The sequence below is a fragment of the Physcomitrium patens genome, chromosome 1 (genome assembly GCF_059467195.1).
Source record: "Physcomitrium patens ecotype Gransden chromosome 1, ASM5946719v1, whole genome shotgun sequence".
In the NCBI taxonomy this organism is placed as follows: domain Eukaryota; kingdom Viridiplantae; phylum Streptophyta; class Bryopsida; order Funariales; family Funariaceae; genus Physcomitrium; species Physcomitrium patens.
Window position 1 is genome coordinate 17,111,743 of NC_143410.1, and position 22,152 is coordinate 17,133,894.

The 22,152-nt window shown below is 34.3% G+C and overlaps 2 protein-coding genes across 2 annotated transcripts; one reads left to right on the forward strand and one right to left on the reverse strand.

Moving 5' to 3' along the window:
• Positions 1–17,703: 17,703 nt before the first annotated feature.
• On the reverse strand, positions 17,704–20,527 carry LOC112278783 (putative pectinesterase 53). Its single transcript, XM_024512541.2, has 5 exons — positions 19,885–20,527; positions 19,523–19,691; positions 18,885–19,091; positions 18,360–18,607; positions 17,704–18,108 (listed from the first exon to the last, which is right to left on the reverse strand). Exons 1-5 carry the CDS (start codon positions 20,310–20,312, stop codon positions 17,973–17,975), a joined length of 1,188 nt encoding a protein of 395 aa, XP_024368309.1. The 5' UTR covers positions 20,313–20,527; the 3' UTR covers positions 17,704–17,972.
• A 412-nt stretch (positions 20,528–20,939) lies between these two features.
• On the forward strand, positions 20,940–21,682 carry LOC112278786 (uncharacterized). The gene has a single exon (XM_024512556.3). It carries the CDS (start codon positions 21,166–21,168, stop codon positions 21,505–21,507), a length of 342 nt encoding a protein of 113 aa, XP_024368324.1. The 5' UTR covers positions 20,940–21,165; the 3' UTR covers positions 21,508–21,682.
• The last annotated feature ends 470 nt before the right edge of the window (positions 21,683–22,152 follow it).

Here is a 22,152-nt window from a genome sequence, read left to right on the forward strand (position 1 = left end):
AAGAAATTTAAAAGAAATAAAGAAAAAAATCCTTAAAGAAATATGAAAGAAATTTTTTAAAAATCTATAAGAATCTTAAAAAAGTCCTTAATAAATCCTAAAGAAATCCTAAAGAAATTCTAAATCCTAAATCAATCCTAATTAGATTTTAAATCCTAAAACAAATCCTAATCAAATCTTTAATTTAAATCAAATTTTAATCAATTTTCAAATCCTAAACCAAGCTCTAATTAAAATCTAATTAATTCAAATCAACCCTTATGTAATTTTAGAACCTCAATATTTATTGATTAAATTATTGATCTTGCTTAAAATTTTATATTTCTCAATTTTTTAATTAATAGCAAACATAAGAAATTTGAAGCAAATTAAACTTATGAAATGAGAGAAAAATGTCATAATCCACTTAGATATTGGCCAACATCTATCTTTGATCTTAATGTTGATCTTTGAATAAAATTTATTCTTAATTGAATTATAAACTTGCTATCAAATTTTGCATAAGTATTGGAAGTCAAGTCAATTATTTTACCTTATTTATGGCCCTACAAAGTAAGTAGAAGCCTACTTTGTAAAAAATCAATATTTGCACTTTTATTTTATTATCTTTTAACTATTATCTATATTTCTAAGATAATTTGCTACAATATTTTTAAATAAGGTATTCTAAAATATAACATTTTTTCACTCTTTTATCTATTAGCCATATTATATCATAGTAACACTTCATCTATCCATTGATTTGAGAATAAGAAATCAAAGAAAGCTTTATATCTACCTTTAGAATCTTAAAAAGGATTTTTTAAAATTTATGTACAAATTAAGTCTTTCTATCCAATATTTTATCCTTCAATAATTCATGATAGCAATAAATATTGCCAAAAAAAAACTTAGTTGTTTCTTCACCTATGATAGATTTTGTACTTGGTACAAAATATATCATCTTGATAAAATAATCTATTATAACAAATATAGAATCATATGAACTTGACATTGAAAAATCTATGATAAAATCTATAGAAACAAAAGACCATGGTTGTTTTAAAATAGATAATGGTTGAAAAAATCTAAAAGATTGATGATAAGAAGTTTTCGATCTTGAATAAACATCACATGATTGTACTAAGTTTTTGACTGCCTTTTATATTTGAAGCCACCATAAATCTCTAGATATTACCTCCAAAGACTTATTATATCCAAAATATCTAATGTTGTGTTGTAACACAACTATATGGTAAAAAGATAATCAAAAATAAATTTTAAATTAATATTTAATCATCTTGATTCAATAATAATTTAAGATATTTAAACATGGCTTTTATAAAAGCCTCTTAGTTTATTTTTTTATCTTAATAGATGGTAGATTAGAGGTTGGTTAGTAATTTACCTTCTAGACTATACAAATACTTTTACTATTTTAGAAAGGCCATAAATGAATAAAATAAGATTAGAAGAAATAAATAATTAATATGGTTAATACAAGGATTAAGTTGAAGATAGAATTGGACTAAAAATCCTTTAGGATAGGTTAGATTGATATTCAAGGATTAATTGTTTGTGGGACAGGGTTGAAATTAGATATCTAGCCACTAAAATAACCACTTAGGACAAAATAGGAGAACATTCAAAGATTGACAATTAGAATCGATGAATTAGCTTTAAATTAATTCTTAAGGTATAAGACTTATTTTCAAAGGATTTAAAATGATTTTATAATTTTTGTTCAAAATCAGGGTTTGTATTGATGATTTGGGATTTATATAATGTAATTATGGCTACTATTCTTAGCTAGTTCATGCAATTGGTATTACATCTATAGTTTAAAATTTGATAATGCTTGATTGATTGGATGTGCTGAGAATGTGTAAAATTTTGTATCATTCTAATGATGCAATTGATAGATATTTGGGATTTGATATAAGAAGGTATTAAAAGTTGGCAGTTTGGAATTGATTAGGATTTCTATGATATCTAAAGATCTACTAGTTAGATTAAGGTGAAATTTGGCATGGTAGTAGGAGACTTTTAGATCAAGCTATAAATAAATTTTGAATTAAAGTTAATAGTTAAAGAAGGAGAAATTGCTATTGAAACATCTACATCAACTTTCAAGTTGGCAACTAAGTAACATTGGTGCAGTTTTTGGATTTTTCTCAAAATCTATAAGTTGAATTGGGCTGAATATTTTTGAGCATATAGAAGATTTATAGTGGCATTTGTTTGCAAAATTTTGACTAAGTGGACAATCAAATTAGGAGTTACAACTTGCCAAACATCATTGATTAGAATTAAGGCTTACACAGAGAAATCAAAATTACCTAATTATGAAAGTAATAAGGCAATTGGAGTTTATATATAATTGAGGTTTTTCAAAATAGTATTTTTGAACACTTTGTATTGGCTTTAAGTACTTTTGAATTAAAGTTCGAATTATATTCTTCTTATATGCATGAAATCTATTAAGGTTTCTTGAATATTTGTAAAACACAACTTCACCTTTTGCATCACATAAAGTACTCAAGGTTCTTATGATCTATATACACGGTAACTAGATTAGAAGTGCCTTCTAGATAGTGATGTCATTTTTGAAATGAATCTACAATAACAAGAAGCTCTTTGAAATGGATTTTGTAGTTAATTTTGATAGTTGAAAATTTTTTAGAATAAAAAGCTACTAGATGGAGCTTGTCATCTATTCCTATTTGTGACAAAACAACATCCATTATAAAGTTTGATGTATGTATTTTCAGAAAAAATGCCTTAAAAGTTGACATTGTCATATGATAATATGACTATATAGTGAAAAATAAAAATATGGATGTTATTATAGAAGAATCTAGTAGAAAGATGTAATAAAAAAATAAGAATAAATGATAGAAAGGTAATAAAAGATTTAATCTTAATGTTGTCTTTTATAGATGGAACTTCTATTTATTTTGTAGAAACATAAATGAGCCAAATCAAAGTAAATTACATAAGAAATTGATATAGGCATATTTAAGAAAGAATTAATGATAGGTTAAAATAATACTTATCCAAAAATTATCAAAAATTTATATTCCAAAAAGACTAATTGTCAATTTGAGTCAAAATCAAACCTTGAAGTACAAAATCACACCTATACGGAAATTTTAAGATTCTTTTGGAGATTAAAGAGTAGAAATTGAGAAAAAACTTAAGAAAAAAATTTTAAGTATTTATTTTATGTTATTTAAATCAATATTGAAATTTTGAGGGATTTTCAAAGTTAATCATGTTCTTAGTAGGATTAGAATTTGAGAAATAAAAATATGTTTATAAGTTTGAGAATTTCTTGATTTTTGTAGTGTATATTAGTGAAATTTGGAAAGTGTATTGATGTACTAGTTATAAACGTGTATGCAAATTTTGAGGTCAATCAAACAATTAGATTCAAGTATATGAGGATTTTTGTGGATTGAGGTTTCAATAATTAGAGTTTGAAGATTAGAGAGTATTTCTAAGATCTTTAGTAATTTGTCAATTGGATTGAAGTGAATTTTTTTTGTATAGATATTAGACTTGATTTTTAATATTTGGATGAAATTTGAGAGTAATTCAAAAGTTTAAAAAAGAAATATTAATGTTGAAATTTTAGCATTTAGGTTAGAATAGGAGGCTATTCAACACCTGATTGGATTATCTTGCATTTCTTTCAATTGGTTAGTGTGATCAATTTCATCTTTCTTGCACTTATTTTTAACTAAATTATTAAGAAGTGTACAAAATTTGAGTTGATATCAATGGTTTGATCATTAGTTGTTGAGGTTTCAATTTGCTATAGGATTTAGAGTTTGATTAGGATTTTCTTACAATTTGGTTGAATATTTGTCTAGGATTTAAGATTTTACTAGGATTTCAATTAAGATTTGATCTAAGATTTGGTTAAGATTCAATTAAGGTTTTAATTAGGATTTGCCTTAATATTTGATTAAGATTCAATTAGGATTTCATTTAGAATTTGACTTAAGATTTGATAAGATTCAATTAAATTTTTAATTAGGATTTGACCAAGAATTTGATTAAAATTTATTAAGATTTTAATTAAGATTAAATTAGGATATTATTAGTATTTATTTAAAATTTATATTTTTATTATTTTTTAGAAGTCTCTATTTTTAATATTTCTTTAAAATTCTTATTATTTTTTTAAAGATTTATTTTATATTTCTTTAAGATTTTTTATTATTTTTAAAAAAAATTAGATTAAGACTATTTTATATTTCTTTTATAACTTCTTTTAAATTTATTTTGAATTGATCAATGTTCGATTAGGATTATGAAATTTTACTTAAAATTTATTTAAGATTCTATTAAATTTTGTAGGATTGTTTTTGCATTTCTACTTACCTTCTACAACTAGGTGTTTGAAGCATTCTCAAGTAAGAACACACATAATATAACAATGTATTATAAGATTGGTATAGAATTAAAACTTGTATTTAAGACTTCAAAAGGTGCTTCAGCTTCTTTGTTCTACCTAAGTTTTTCTTTACATGTTAAACATGTCAGAGGAATCACAACTTGAAAAAAGTTCTTGATAAAGATTCGGTAATAGTTGGCAAATTTCAAAAAACATTACACATCTTTGACTATTTTTTAGATCTTTCAATCTACAATAGTCTAAATCTTCTTGAAATCCATTATAAGGCCATTATTTGAAATGATGTATTTTAAGAAGTCAACTTGAATAATATGAAATACACAATTTTCTATCTTGGCATATAATCTTATATCTTTTAGTTATTGTAACATACTAGAAAAATAAATTTTATGCTCTTCAATGTTCTTAGAATAGATTAAGATTTCATCTTAATAACAAATAATAATTTCATTAGAAAACTCATGAAAGATATCATTTATTAGATGTTAAAAGTAGCTAGTGCATTTGTGAGTCCAAAATGTATGACATTATATTCAATACATCCATACTTTATTAAAAACATAATTTTACATACATCTTCTTCTTTAATGCATATCAGGTTGTATACTCCTTGTAGATCTATTTTTATATAAATCTTTGCTTGACTGAGTTGATTAAGAAGTTTTAAAATTAAAAGTAGAGGATTCATAATTTTCATGGCGGACTTATTGAATCTTAAATAGTTCATATACAACTCCAAAGATCTATTTTTTTTCTTTTACAAATAAGATACAAGTCTATGCTGAATATTTAGAATAGTATATAAAATTCTTAGCCAAATTTTTATTAATATATTTCTTAAATGCAGCTATTTTTTTTTTGTAATAGACTATAAATTGGTCCAAATGGTGGTTGAGCTCTTTCTTCAAGATTAATAGAATAATCATTGAGACAATACTCTAAAGAAATAACTGTTTTTTTTTTTTTTTTTTTTTTTTTTTCAAAAATATCTTAATAAACTTAATATCAGCTTGAAATGCCATTTGAAATATTTTCCTATCAAGAATAGATATGGCATATATAAAAAAAGTTGATACTTTTTTTGTAACATGCATAAAATTTCTTGTACATACTAATAATGATTTGAATGTATTAGACTTAAAGATTTCTAATCAACTAGCAGAGTCTTGAACTAAACTACAAAAAAAAATCAAGGTTATAAGAAATTAAGTCTATTTGAAGGATATGTTTTTTTAGCCATAATTATCCTAAAATAATTAGATTAGAAGAAGATCTAATCACATTAAATATTACTAAGGTATTATAACGACTAATTATTATATCTCAAGGAACAATTTTATAGATAACATCTCTAAAAGACAACAAATAACCATCAATTACTTCTACGTACTCAGATTTGGTTTTCTTAAATAAAAATATTTTTTGGTTTTTTATAAAGTCTTTGTTTATATAATAGGTAGAGACTCCTAAGTCTAATAAGGCAAAGACTTTTTGATTTTTTGGTCCTAAATAAACTTCTATTATGAAATAAAAAGAAGGATCAAAGGTGAAAATAGAATCTTTATTAGATGTTATATAAGATTCTAATCATATAGTCTCTATTATAATTGAAAAAACTTATTTTTGAGACATTGTTTTCTTTGGCAACTAATCTCTTTATTTTATGATTATATTGCTTCTTTGAATAATGTTGAGCAGTATACTTGGATTTTCTACAATATAGACACAAATCTTCTTGATAATAACAAGTCTTTTTTTACCGAGTAAGAGCTTTAAAACATATTATGTCAATTTGCATAAGCTTTGGCTTAGATGAATAAGCTTCCACAAACTTCAAAGGTGTTGCTATGACTTGATTTGTACCTCTCCAATTAAATTGTTGTGTTTCATGACTTTCAAAGAGTCAATTGTTGCATACAATGGCTTGAGTAATAAATTTCTTCAATAAAATTGCCTTTGACATTGTGAATAATAAATCTTTGATATTATTTTTTAATCCATATTATAATCGATTCATAAGGGCTTTGTCATTTCAATTGATGTTAGAAATAAGATTTTGAAATTCAAAAAAATATATAATTTCTAAATATAATTATTATTGTAGAAATATAAACTTGGTATCTACTATCTTTTTTAATATATTATTTTAAATATAGCCATAAATACTTCCAAGAATAAATTCAAATCATAGAGTAATCTTCAATCTTTTATTATCAAAGGTACAAATGAAGAAAGAATACTTTCAAAGAGAAAAGCTCCTATGAATTTGAGAAGAATAAATCTATTAGAATATTGAAAAAGATACAACCTTATATAGAGCTTTATTTGTTGTAAGAATCCTTGAAACTTTGATCTTATTCCATCAAACTTCTTGTGTATACTTATCTTTGCTTTTCTTATATTTGTAGCAACAAGATTTTTTGGATTTAGTTGTGAGCTTGATCTACTTAGTTCTCTTAATTGCAAAATATTTTGGTGCAAACTTTGAACTTTATTGTTGACTTCTTTCATACGTATAGGAATCATACCTCTATAATTTACATTGAAAATATGTGAGATTTCCACCCTAAGAATGTTGGCAAGTTCTTGAAGATCTATAATAGTTATAAGTATATTTTTAGTTTTATTAAGAATAGCATCCATAATTTTTTCTTTTATAGACAATTCAAACAAATTCCAAAAATTAAAATTAAAATAAGATATTTCAAAATTTCTACAAATAAATATAATCTTTTCTCTTTAAAAAAAAAACTAACACTAAAATATTATAACTAAGTCTAAAGGTGGATGGTTAACAATCTTTAAAAATACAACAATATAAGTAGAATAATTCATCCACTTTTAGAACAAGAAAAGAATAATGAATTAAAATTCTTATCAAACTGTTAAAAATATAATCTCAAAAAACTAAACAATCAATACATTCTTATGTCACTTGAAAAGACTAAAGAATTATTTAAAGATGGTATAATATTAATTTAGAATGACTTTTGCCAAAGACAAGAAGACTAAAAAGACTTGAAATAAGACTAAAGACTAAATAAGTATTGAAAAGAGTGAAAAAGACTTCACTCTTGCCTCCATATATACTATCTAACTAGGAGCTATGTAGTGACATTGTATAGAACCTTCAAAATATATCAAAATTACAAAACAAATGTCTTAACTTGTAAGGCAAGTTTTTTAAATGTGCACCACATAATTAGCTTATTCCACAAGCTATTAACACATGTGACATGTGGCTAATTTTTTGATAAAGTTTCTAACCTATCAATCAATTATAAATATGTATAAAGTCAAAATTGTATCTATGAAGCTTCTAAGAAACTATTCTACAAGACGTTATTCAATTAATCTATTTTTATCTACTTCTACCTAATCACATAGATAATTATTGGAATAAATGTGTATGTCCATGATAACATTTCTTTAATACATGGCTATTAGCTCTCTCTTATCTTTATCAATGAATACTTAACATTTGCTTGCTAAAAAAAATAAAATATTACTAAATTTTGCAAGGCATCTAACAAAAATTAAATTTTATTTCAAAGTCAATAGATACAAAATCTCATTCAATTTTATTGCTCTATTGATTGTCTCAAGTACAATATTTCCAATAGTATTAATCATGAGTTTCTCTTTGTCAACAATAGTTACATTGTTATTGTCTAATTTCTTTATTATATCTAAAATTCTCTTTTTAATTATGATATGATGAGTTGTACCAAAGTTGAAGTATCATGCTTATTTTTACTCATTAATATTGGAAATTTTTGTGAACATTATTTCTACCTCATTTCTTGTATCATAGTATTATTTTACAAGTTTAGCTTATTTAATTGCCATATGTACACTATTGATGTCAAGGACATATACTAAGAAGTTGTAGAAGATTTTAGAAGGTTCTAGAGAAGCTTTGTAGTTTCAGGTTGCTTAAGAAGCTTCTTAGCTTGTGGAAGCTGCTTAAGAAGCTTCCTAGTTTGTGGAAGTTGCTTGAGAAGCTTCATAACTCGTAGAAGCTACTTGAGAAGCTTTCTACTTTGTGGAAGCTACTTCAGAAGCTTTCCAATTTGTGTATGTCCTTGACATCAATAGTGTACATATGGGATCTCAATGGATCGTAGTACATATGAAGCTTCTCAAGCAACTTCCACGATAGTACTACGATCCACTGAGATTCCACAAAGGTGTTGGCATTTTAGAGGTTGCGGATTATCCTCTTCTAAACTGATATTTCTTCTATTATAAAATTGGAATCTTATCTATCTTAGAGAGAGTGGATTACCCCTCTTCTTCAAAGTTTTAAAGTATTTTAGAGGTGGTAGAGTAGCCTCCTCTAAACCAATATTGCCTTCTTGTAGAATCATTTCTTTTCTTCTCTTAGAATACCTGGAGGTCAAGATATTAGTATGACTAAAAGTTTGAAGTCCAAGTTGGACGCCATTATGAATGCTTTTGTTATGTTATTACAGAGAACTGTAGAGATTGAAGGAGTCATTGCAAGACTTCATTATGATGGAGCATCCGGGATGGCACAATCGAGGATTCACCAACCTCAAGCTTCAGCACCAAGAGAAGCAACTTTGCAACTAGTTCAACAAGGACCATTGATTTTATAATGAAAAGAGCCCTGAATTAGCCTTCCAGACAAGTTTGATGGTATGCGTTCCAAGTTTCGAGGTTTTCTCAATCAAATTAGATTGATAATAGCTTTATAATCCGAATGCTATCTGACGGAGGAATCATGTCTTAGACTGGTTGGAACTTTGCTCACGGGGTAAGCTCTATCATGATTTACTCCTTTGTTTGAGAAAAGATTGTCAATTTTGAACAACTTCGAAACTTTTTTGGAGACGTTTACAGAAGCATTTGGCAAACATGACAAGACGCAATGGGCTACAACAAAGATTCAATTGCTACAACAAGGGGTACACTCCGCATCAGTCTATGCATCAGATTTTAGACAATTAGTATGTGACATCAACTAGGACGAGGAAGCATTGAAGAGTCAATTTTATTGAGAGATGAGAGACAACATGAAGGAGTTGTTATTATCTCTTCTCGATCCGCGAACGCTCAACAAAGCTATTAGCCAAGCTGTGAAGTGTGATAATTATCTGTTCCAACGTCACCAAGATCAATGCTCAAGACAACATACGACTCGAATTATGTCAGCAAGTAGCTTGAATTCATATTTAGAAGTAGAAGATATGCAAATTGATGCGATACGTATCAAATCTCTAACTCTATAAGAAAAAAAGCGGCATATGGAAGGAAGACTATGCTTGTATTGTGGTAAAGAAGGCCATAAAGCTAGAAATTGCCCCAAGAAGTAAAATCGATGCATTGTCAAGACTAGAGGCACATTTGTTATGGAAAACGAAGATGCCCACCCACAATAGGGACCGTGCTGCTGGATGATTCAATACCACAACAACAATCAAGTTCCTCTCTTTTTGCTCAGCCTGCCTATTGCTTTATCATTCCTTTATCTTTTGGCCCTCAGTAACTAAGAACCTTAGCGTAATTAGATTCAAGAGCATCTGCTTGTTTTTTAGATGAAGAATTTGTTAAGCGTCATGAGATTGTTTTAGTAGAAAAATCTAAACCCGTTCATGTAGAAGTAATAGATGGACGACCTTTATTGTCTAGTTGTGTCACCCATGAATCAGAACCTATAGAAGTGACGTTTAAAGGCCATAGTAGTTATATTATTTTCAATATTATTAGAACCCCATCAAACCCTGTTATTCTTGGTCTTTCTTAACTAGAAATGCATAACCCATCTATAGATTGGAGATTACGAAGGATGATATTTCTTATAGAACATTCTGAGAGTAAGCCTATTAGAAGATCTCGAATCAAAAAACCCTTATTTATTAGAGCAAGAGCGTTTGTAACATCGTCCAAGGAAGGCACACTGTTTGTCATATATGTGACTCTAAGTAGCGGAGAGAAGATTTTGACAGCAAATATATCAGAGAAATATAAGGATTTTGAAGACATGTTTCAAAAGAAGAATGCCGACATGCTACCGGAGCATCAATCATATGATTGTGTCTTAAACATGTAAGAAGGAGTACAACCATCTTTTGGCCCAATCTACAATTTATTGCAAAGAATCTAGCAAAGAACTAGAAATCTTATTTTTAAAGAAGAATTTAAGACAATCTTATTTTTAAAGAAGAAAGATGGCTCGCTACGGATGTGCATGGATTATCGAGGTCTCAACAAGGTGACAAAAAAGAATTGTTATCCATTACTCTTGATATCAGGTTTTCAAGAACAATTTGGGCATCCAAGGATCTTTACAAAGATTGATCTAAAGGGAGCTTACAACCTCGTGCGAATGAAAGAAGGAGATAAATGGAAGACAACTTTCTGTACAAGATATGGCCATTTTGAATATAATGTCATGCCTTTTGGTCTTACCAATGCTCCAGCAGTCTTTTAATACATGATAAATGACATCTTTTGGGAGTACCCTAACGATTTTGTTGTCATTTGTCTAGATGATATTTTGATATTTTCCAAGAACTTAGAAGAGCATGAGAAATACATTCGTCTAGTCCTTGAAAAAGTCCACGAGCGAGGAGTTTATGCCAAGTTAAAGAAGTGCTTGTTTAACCAAACTGAGATGGAATTTTTGGGATTCATTACAACTACGGAAGGCTTGAAGATGGACCTTAAGAAGGTGGAAGCAATTGTATTATAAGAAGTTCGAAAGACGATTAGAGATGTGCAATGTTTTCTTGGCTTTGCTAACTTTTATCAAATCTTCATCAAGAATTATTCTCAAGTTGTTGCTCCGCTCACTCGGTTGACATGTAAAGATAAGCTTGAATGGGGACCTCTAGCGGAAAAAGCATTCCAAGATCTTAAGACAGCATTTACTATGGCTCCAATCTTAGTACATTTGGACTTTACAAAGACCTTCTATTTGGAGACCAATGCTTCAGATTTTGATATAAAGCTGTACTTTTGCAAAAGGCATAGACGAGAAGCTTCATCCAGTTGTATTCTACTCTTGGAAGTTTTCTGCTACTGAGATCAACTATGAGATCTACGATAAAGAACTTCTTACAATAGTAGATTCTTTCTAAAAATAGCATCACTTTTTCAAAGAAGCTATGTATTTGGTGAACGTATATACGAATCACAAGAATTTGGAGTACTTCATGTCGGCTCGGATTCTAAATTATCGTCAAGCTCGATGGAATATGTTGCTATCCAAGTTTGACTTTGTTATTACTTATCGACCTGGGGAGCAACAAAGACTATCTAATGTATTATCAAGGAGATCGTATCCAATGCCAAAGGCTTGAGAAGCAGCGTTTGATCAACAGTATATAATATTGTTGAAGTCGGAACAATTTAGGCTTTGTTTTGCTATAGTGCCAATTGATACTAACTTCTTCAATCAGGTACGTACTATGACTATTGGAGATTCTGTTGCCCTTGATATCACGTAACGTATCAATAATGACAAGTTCAAGGTGGAAGGAGATCTTTTATACTTTGAGGAGCAGTTGTATATTCCAAAGGGACTAGCACGACTCCGAGTTCTCCAATCTCCACATGACTTTCCAACTACAAGACATTTTGGATTCAATAAGACCTTGGAACTTATTTTTTGAGATTTTTGGTGGTCCCAAATGTGAAAGGATTTCAAGGATTTCATCCTCTCCTGTGACATTTATTCAAGATCCAAGAATCCTCGACATCGTCCTTATGGTCTTCTTCAGCCATTGCTTATTTTACGTCGGCCATGGTCTTCAATTTCCATGGACTTCATTACAGATCTGCTGCCATCGAATTCATTCGACAACATCTTTGTTGTAGTAGATCGGCTTAGAAAGATGGCACACTTTGTCTCTTGTAAGAAAATATTATGAAGCAAAGACACAGCAAGGCTCTTCTTTGATAGTGTGTATCGATATCATGGTTTACCAGATGATATCGTGTCAAATCGAGGAACTCAATTCGTATCAAAGTTTTGGAGAACTCTCTTTGAGATATTGAAGGTGGATTTCAAGCTTTCTTCGACTTTCCATCCTCTAATTGACGGCCAAATTTTGGAGTAGTATTTATGATGCAACATCAACTAATAGCAAGATGATTGGACTGTATATCTATCGTTAGCTGAGTTTGCATATAACAACATCCTTTATGCGTCGACTCAACAAACACCATTCTTTTCCAACTATGGGTATCATCCAAAGCTTGATTTGTTGAGTCCGTCAACTAATAACAATCGACAGTTGAAGGATTTGTAAAACAACTATCACAGCTTCAAACTACGTTGAAGTTTCAATTGCAAACCACCTAAGAAGCTTACAAGGCATCCGCAGACAAATTTTGGAATGAGGCACCTACTTTCAAAATTGGAGATAAAGTATGGCTACTGCGATAAAATATCAAAATCATGTGATAAGTTGGACTACTGGAGATTGGGACAATTTGTCATCCAGAAGCTAATCAATCCAATGGCGTACCGTTTGGGATTATCGACTGCTATGAAGATTCACCCAATCTTTCATGATTCTTTGTTGGAACCTTATCGAAAGTCGTCTTTTCCTAGAAGAGTGCAATGTCCGCCACCGAGTATTGAAATTGAGAACCACGAGGAATACGAGGTGGAAAAGGTACTAGATTCATGGTGTAAGTAGAGAAAATTGGAATACCTAGTACATTGGAGCGGCTATGATATCAATGAGTACACATGGAAACCAACAGAAAATCTTATCAATGCATTGCAAAAGGTATAGGAGTTTCATTGAAGCTATCCTCAAAAACCTAAGCTCTTTCGATGAAAGTTTTTCAGTGAAGTCCCTTCTCCTTGAAGCCTCTTAATCCTTGGCCTTACAAAGAAGAGAGAGAAGGAACCTCTAAAAGACATAGATAGAGATTATAAATCTCTAACCTGAGCCCATTCTTCTATGTTTAGTGATTATTTTTTTTGTCTGATATGAATAGCCAAGAGATAGATACCATACCAATCATGTCCTCTCAAATGAGTATCTCACAAAGACGACCTCGAGATGAAGAACCGCTTGTACCATGAAGACGACGAAGGATACCTAGTAACAAGTCACTAGTGATTGTGTTTGAGGTAGAACCTGCCTATGGTGATCTTCCCGAAAGAGTGTTTGTAGCGCATTTTCACAATGAAGACACGAAAGTTGATGCTTGGTCGGAAATCAAAGGCATAGGATACTATCATTGGTTACAAGGACCAATGAACTACTTGCTGCGCAAACAACAATTGGATTATATTGGAGACACTATGCAATAAATTTTTAACTTCTTACGTTGGTACTGACTCGCAATAGGAGTGCTTCTCGGAGACCTCAAAGCTAAAGGGGGGGGGTGATGTCAAGGACATACATTAGGAAGTTGTAGAAGATTCTAAAAGGTTCTAGAGAAGCTTTGTAGTTTGAAGCTGCTTGAGAAGCTTCCTAGCTTGTAGTATATATAGGAGCCGAGACTGAGGGGATCTTCAATCTCGACAACACACCTCTTGGAGCTCTAGCTCACCTCTCTAGTATTTTTCTTGTATTCATTTGATTAATCTAGTTCTTGCCAATTCTTCTTCAGCTTCTTATTTAGATTTCCAATCAGTATTCTAAATCCGTGACAATTGACCTCATCTCCCTTTGCTTCTTCAATTAGATTATTACTATTATATTTATAGTAGCATATTGGATAACTATGACTGTTATAGTTAATACAATGATCTTTGCATTGTTATGGTTGTCCATAAGAGCGTATGAAGCATTTGCACTCAGTAGTGCCTCCTCTTTCACATGTATAATAGTTTGATTCATCATAATATGCATGAATTTATCATTTAATGTTCCAAGTAACTTATTCTCCAAGTAATTTGTCTTTAAGATGCTCTAATTGCTTTATTTCTATGTCCTTTGAAACATCCTCTAATGTTGAATTTTCTAAACTATGTTGATAGTGCTTCTTTATTGATAGTTACTTCTCTTTTAATTTAAGATGGTAAGCTTTGCTAAGTAATTTAGATCCCAATGCTATAAATGTAGGCAGTTTATTCATGCTTAAGCTTTTAATAAAGTCTATATAGCTTGTGGTAATCTTGCTAATATTAATTGAATTATTGTTGAGTCCTCAACATGTTGGCTAAGTATGCTTAATTTGTTATTGAACTCCCATGCTTGCCTGATGTATTCTTCTACATTTCCATTGTCTTGCATCTTCATGTGATGAAGCCTAGTCAATAGTAGAAGAATTTAAGAGGTATCACCAAACTGAAACTAATCCTTCAAAGTTCTCTACGTATCAGTAGGTTCGTCACTTTCAAAGACTGAATCTACCAGTTCATCCCTCACAGCCATAATTAGTGTGGTTTGTGGTTTGTTTTTTAATTCCTTGAATTTTTGCTTAGTATAGATATGCCTTTCAATAGAAGTTGGTTATGACATTGGTGCCAACTTACTATCAATAAGTTCGCACATATTTTCCGTTTTCAACCAAATAGTCATTTTCAGACGCCATAAGTTGTAATTGCCACCACCCTCTAGCTTGTTTCTTTCAGACATCAAGGCACTCATCTGACCTTCTGCCATTGTTTTAATTCTATAAGTTTTGCTTGTCTATGACTAAGATGTAGGAAGCAATGCTCACCTAAACATAACAAACAATGTCATTTATGTTGAGCTTTCACTTTGACCAGGCCTATAGAGTAGAGCTCACCTGGAACAAGCAATTATATAATTTTTGACATGTATGCCTAGTGGGAGCAGGGCTCACCGAACAAGACTTGCTAGATTGTTCGCTCTGATACCATGTTGATGCAAACAACATTGTATTGAACTCATATTTTGCAATTACACATTAATCCTATTTAGCCTACATCAAAATGTTATTTTAGGTACAATAACTAAACGGCACTGATACTAGTGCCGCTCAGTTATCTATATTGAGGTGGCAGGCTGACGCACTCCGTCCTGGTGATGTCATCAGTCATGAACAGTGTTTACAGCGTAGCTACAGTGCGTTATCTTCAACATTATGGCGATCAAAACTTGGACAAAGCGTACCTATATGTGTTCAATTCCAGTAACAATAGAAAGGTATGAAACACCAAGGCGATCTGAGATCATACCTCCGTGTTTTAGTTCTTGACATGTAAAAAATTCGTTGGAATGACTTGTTTTTGTTTGAAACTAAAAAGCGGATGCGCAGAAGACGTCTTTGTTGTTTGCATTTGGTGAATCACATGCCTGGACAGAAAATACCCCGAAGAGTGGACCATATATTGTCAAGGCTTGGGTAACTCGTGTGGTATCACCTTGACAAACCAGCAGCCACAGCCTGCGGGACGCTTCTCCGACGGCAAGATTCAGGCGGATTGGTTCAGTAAGTCTTCTAAGTCAGTACGGGCTCAACTCTTGGATTTCTAATGAAAAGTTCGTTGTGTGAACGTAATTGAATTATAAATAATCAGTACTCTTGCTGCGCTACACTTGAATAATTGTATGCGAATTGCGTAGATTTGTAGACCTAAATGGTGATGCTGTCGGTTTCTGAAAAATTGTCAGTTGGAATGGACATAGCTGCAAGTAGATTGCCATGAAATCTTCAGAGATTAGGTGACTTCACGATCTGATTGATATTCATCTGTCTTTAGTGTTGGGAGCAACGTTCGACCTTTGTGGCTTTGCTCTCCTATTTGTAGTGGACCTCCTCAGATTTGCTTACCCTCTCCTGTATCTTTACTCCACTGCTGGAGCCACTTTCTCGGCGATAAACTTTGCGGGCTGGAGTGCCTGGGTTACATATGCATTTGGTGAAGAGTCTTTAGTAGCACTCATCAATAATATTGCGCTATTTCTTCGTGCCGATCATTACTTCAAAACCGCTCTTGCGAACGCCTTGACACTCTTGTCTGCCGTTGGCAATGACTACTTGGCTTCCAAGTGAAATACCTCGATGGAAATGTTCATGTTCATTTAGCGGGTGGTGGGAGGAAGCAGAGCCAACTTGAAACGCCAACTCGACCTTGGTCCCTGCATTGTCATGGTCGCTAGCGTAATCCAAATTGATTTCATCCCTACTTACGCCAAGAGAAACGGGTACTCAAAGTGCACGGGCGAAACAGCAGCACGGGCAAAACAGCACAGGTTCACAACGCTTCTCTCCTCGGCGCCTCACATAGTATAAACGCGCTCAACCCGAGCCCGCGCTTTATCAACTTGGACCAGCACTCTGCATTCGACCGCTTGCTGACGGAAGCGAACGAGGATGGATTCACAGACGGATTGAAGCCATGTTGCGAAAGCACCACAAACTTCTCTTCATGCGGTGACGTTGTTTTCGAATCTCAGGAATGGCTTCACATGCTCTGCAAGAAGCAAGGCGAGGCCATCTTCTGACACGATTTCCACCCAACAAGCGCCAGCATTTGGAAGCGCTTGGTGCTCTCCAGTGGTTCAACTTGAAAGCCCCTCTAGCGCAGTACTCTATCCAAGTGCTGACTCTGCTCCTTCCCTGAATGATTCACTCTCGTCGACAGACACAAGGTCTCCGCACAAAAGGGGGTGAACGATGTATCGCTTTGTCATACTGTAAACGTCTACTTTAATTGCACTATCATTCGGGGAATGAGGCCTCCCTCTGTGGCTTCATGTACAGGGGAGGCAGTTACAATCTCCTATTTGGCAGAAAACGTTTCCGTGAGAGCCTTTTCTCACACTTCTGTAGTGGACCCGACTTGTACGAGGTGCCTGGGCTATTTGTTATTTACGGCATTGATCATGTGCTCGTGCCTTCTAGCTAGTAGGCGAGCTGTGTATTGAGGAAGGAATTTTGTTACGGCGCTGTTAGATTGAGTTCCAGGACACAATTCGTGAACATTGTTAAGGTCATGTGGAAGTAGTCGATAAAGAAGAAGAAGAAGAAGAAGAGGCACAAGCAGTTATACGTCAATTCTATTGTTCCGAGGAGAACTAGTCCTTTCCACGATCCGTGAATTGGTTGTAATGGTTGCAGAGACTAGATTCTGCTCACAAACTGACAGGCGCTATTAAAAACTTGTCTTAGCGAAGTGAAACGTATGGTACAAATTTTTTTCAGATATAAATGACATTGAGCTAATTTGATGCCCGCCGTGCACCCTGGTTCTGTATCTTCATCATTCGTCGTGTGCTCTGCCCGAGATATGTTTTCAACTTGTGTTTTGTTGTGAACAGTTGAAATATTAATTTAATACTTTCTTTTAAGAGAGTACTGTGCTAGATGCTCATTCAGCAGTATTGATCAGATCCCGCACCGATGAATCTAAACTTCAAATTGAGAGGATGTGAATTGTCATGTACTAGTACATTCCGTAAATTGCAACCTGGGCCTCCTTAGAGACAGATAAGCTACGAATTCATAAACCTAATCCAGAGAAGAAAAAACATTTTTCTGCGATAATTACAACAATGTTTAAGAAGATCTTTCACGCATATGTGTCACGAGCGTTTTCTTGCATTGCCGACTCTTGGTGATGAGCTTGGTGATGAAACGATGTTTCTAAATGCGTCAGACATATTCGCTACCACGGGCCATCAACGAACTGAATACTCAAAAAGGGCTGCGCATCCTCAGTCGTGAGTTCTCTAGACCACCCAACTCGACCAGTCGTATTGGCTCCTTTGCCTGTACACTCGTACTCTCCAAGATATACAGTCCTGCATAAACAAGGAAGTTGATTAAAGTGATGATAACGTATCAACGTCTAACTTTCGTCTGTTTATCGTCCAACTATCGTCTACCAGACATGAGCAACACTGTACAAGACACTTTTGAAAATGGTGACACAACCGTTCCTCGCAAACCAGGTAACCTGAACAGTTTCCGAATTAGTCACACATGACAATATAAGCGTCAAAATGTTGCAACCAAAATTTCTTTTGAAATGCAAGGAAGGGTGGAGCCTCACCCATCACGTTCTCGCAGACCCCAGTCATACCAACCCACCGGGATGACGTTGGCATCTATTTGGCAATAGGAGTAAACAACAGTAGAATATTGGCCCCATGCACGGCCAAGGTAAGGCCTACCGGTGCCTGTAATATTGCAACGTAGAAAAGAGAAACCAGATGGTCCCATAATACTGCCAGGGAAGTATTTGCCTTGAGCTACGAGTGCACCCCCTTCGCCGATTGCAATTGAATGCAGCCAACATCTCTGTTAGCAGCAATACACATTCAAACACCACTTTCTGCTCAACCTTCCAGTGCTCTATTTAAAGTACCGTGAACCGTCATCACAGTGTTCTCCGTGGGGAAGAAGGAAATTGACACACCAAGAAAAATACATCTCTAACTGACATATCGCACTTAGCCCTGGGTTCATTGCGCTCTACACTTGCTAATTGCAACAGACATCTTAACTGACCCTTGAATATTTTCACCAACTCTGAAAAATAGCAGAAAGTTAAAGTTCGTTAAGCGAAGAGGTATACCTCAAAAAGAGATCGGGCGATACCGAAAATAAAGTCTTCGGAGCCTTCAATATAGCATCTGAAATAGTAATGGCGACCGGAGTGATCATACAAAGTGTCTTGATGACCGTAGAAATTGCATCTATACAGAAAGGCCTTGTCACCAGAGATGCGGAATGCCGCTGCTTGCATATTCGTTTTATTTGGGGCTGGATATCCTGCTGTATTCTGCGCTTCGAATGTTATAAACAAAAATAAGTTCAAATGAGCAGAAGAATAAATTTGCAAAACTCTTTTCCAAGGTTAATTTCCTTTCAATTTCCCTTCCTCGGGCGATCTGAAAAAAGTGAAATTACAGGTCTCCAACTTCGCGCTCTCTCTCACAGCACCTCTATTGACAGCCCCAATAGATTTCGGCCCGTGTGTTAAATATGAACTACTTGAATTCGCAATCATGTAATGCCTATTAAAACAATCATCATAAAAACCACAGAATCATCGTAAAGTTGAGTGCATTATGTGATGACTCAGTACTAAGTACTAGCATCAGCAACTTCATTTAAATCTGAAAAGGCTGTTGATGGATGGAAAATTTTGTTACAGAGAAGCAGGTAGAATGGGGTTTGCGAGTCTCCTAGTGCATCTGTTTGAACACTTACCCTGAAGGAAATATCTCTGGCTATGAAGTGATCGGATTCAACGGTGACTGAAGCGCTCATTAGAGTCCCCGCAGAAGCCGCAGTGTCATGCCACGTTATAATAGTTCGAGTTCTGCCTTCACCTAGCAGGGTTAGGTACGGTTTTGTCGGGGGGATGATTACCTTCTCCCTGTTCACAATTTCACAATCATCAGAAATAAGGTTTTCAACGTCTCTCTCTCGCTCGACTCCAGTCGCAACAAACCTGAGAGGAGAAGTTAAATACTAATGCTCCATACACTATTTGAACTGGAAACTTGTTCCTAAAGTATTTATAAAAAAGAGAAATTATTGGAGAATGAATGTAGTTTAAAATCACTCACTCATAAACTCCACTTGTCACGAAGATGGTGACCCGTCTTGTGTTGAATTCCGGCACCTGATCTATAGCATCTTGGATATTGCTATACTGCGCCGTCCCGTCTAAGCTGACAACAAGAACTATACCCTCGTCATAGTACTCTGATACATTCTTGAAAATTGACCTCCCTTGTGAATAGTCACTGAACCAAGCCTGACTACGGACGCTATGCCCCGTGCGATGTTGCCCGAAGAGTGCTCTGAGATTCTGGTATCGATGTGATATGTTACTGGGAGAATTATCAAATGGCACCATGTCCGAGACGTTATAGGTTGTTACTTCTGTTTCTAACGCCGCAGAAATATTGCGGGTCGCGAATGACATCAGGAGTGTGCAGACTATTTGCACGAGAAGGAAGCTTTTCTTGGAAAATATTCTTAAATCTGCCATTGATTCAGAGTGGCAAGATAAGGAATGGTCTCAAGGAATGACCTGGGAAGGAATTTGACAGGAAGCTAAACCCGCGACTCGTTAAATGAAGAAAGGTTAAGTGAGATCAAATCAGTGTTTGGAAGCTAAAAACTCAGCCGCGCAAGAAATGAATACGTACATCTGAAAACAAGCTGAATGCTAAACCAAGGACGGACTCTCTTCAACATGTACACATGTAGAGCTAGCCACGGGGAGGTAATTGAATTTAGCTGCTAAATGGCAATCTACAGATCACTGTAACTGCTGAAGGGAAGATTCGTGGAAAAGGACCTCGTGAAAATCAACTCGACAAAAGTAGCCGATGCAACCGCCAACGAGAGTGCTGACAAAATCACTCTGCCGACTGATTGACAGACTGACCTAGAGACTTAAAATCCAAGAGCCAATCACCAAGAGGGAGTGTATGGTTCTAATTACTGTACGAAGGCACTGGAAATTAATCATAAAAGCAACTAAAATTGCTGGGACATCATGAAGCAATGACGCTCTCAACACGATTCACTGCAGCACTCGTGAAAACAAATGGAGTGAAGGAGAAATTGACGGATGTACAATTAAACCTGTTCATACTTGTTGGGATACTCCTTGCTGTCAGTCCACGTCGGAATGTGCAGTTGCAATTTGCCAGGTCAGAGGATTCTCTGCCATGTCATTTTGAGCTTCAAGAAAGGAACTGAAGCTGTGGGTCTAGAGGGTATTGCTCTAGCTTGGTTGCTGCGTTTTGTAATTAGGGTTTCTGGCCGTGAGGAGTGGAGTTAGATTTTGCTGTCTTCATTCAATCGCCAGCAAGGGGGCAGATTTTAGTGAAAACATGGCGGCGAAAGCGGGATCCGCGTCGAGGATGATTAAGTACTTGAAGCCGTACGAGCTGAAATTGCATTTCTCGAACAAGTATGTGCGTTCTATGGTAGTGCACAAGCCCACCAGTCATACAGTGGTGGCAGCGACGTCGCAGGAGAAGGATTTGAGGGAGCAGCTTCCTGCTACGGGTGATGTCGCGGCGGCTGCACAAATTGCAAGTATCTTGGCCTCGAGGTTGAAGGTGAAGGATGTTCCAGCGGTCACTTACGAGTTGAAAAAGGGGGAAAGATACCATGGGAAGATTAAAGCATTTTTGGATAGTTTACGGGAAAATGGCATTCAACTCATTTAGGGTTTCATTCGGCTTAGTGAACGTTCAGGGGTGTATTGAGTGGAACTATCTATGCGCTGCATTGTATTCGTAGAGCAAGGGTCGGGCGAGCAGGTCCTGATTCAGCAATCGGTGGTGCAGGTGATGTTGGAAATGTAGACTTGGATTCTTGTTAACAAGCCGATCGTTCCTTTTCTTTTTTCTTGTCGTCGTTTCTCTTTTGCCTCCTATCTTCTGTCTCTGTATAGTGAGTCAACTTCCAGACAGATATGGTACTCTATGTAGTGAAGTGAATGGCTTGAACCTCATTTAGAAGGCGATCGACATAGACCTATCTGTATTGAAGACATTACAACGGGTGTCTAATGTCCTGGGGTTTCGCAATTCAAACATTTTTTTTCTCTTAAAGTTGAGCAGAAGGAATAGGTTAAATGGGTGAAAAGAAAGCCATTAGATGTCCTTTCTCTATTTCAACTTTCCTGTGTCTAGCAACGTTAGAGTCGCATGGACATGCAGTGTCTGGAAGCTCACAAAAGCAGAAGTTTTCCTTGCACGGGAGAGGTTGTGGTCCAAGGAATCGAATGCTGCGTTACGGTGGAGCCTAAGAATTGATGCATGCACAGTTATTTGCCGTAATTTTGTCAGGAAGTCCACGCTAGAATGGGA

Coding starts and splice junctions, on each gene's coding strand:
- LOC112278783 (XM_024512541.2), bottom strand. CDS start 20,312: ATGGCAGATTTAAGAATATTTTCCAAGAAAAGCTTCCTTCTCGTGCAA. Junction 18,608..18,884: donor TCGCCCGATCTCTTTTTGAG/GTATACCTCTTC, acceptor TGCTGCTAACAG/AGATGTTGGCTGCATTCAAT. Junction 18,109..18,359: donor GGTCTGCGAGAACGTGATGG/GTGAGGCTCCAC, acceptor TTGTTTATGCAG/GACTGTATATCTTGGAGAGT.
- LOC112278786 (XM_024512556.3), top strand. CDS start 21,166: ATGGCGGCGAAAGCGGGATCCGCGTCGAGGATGATTAAGTACTTGAAG.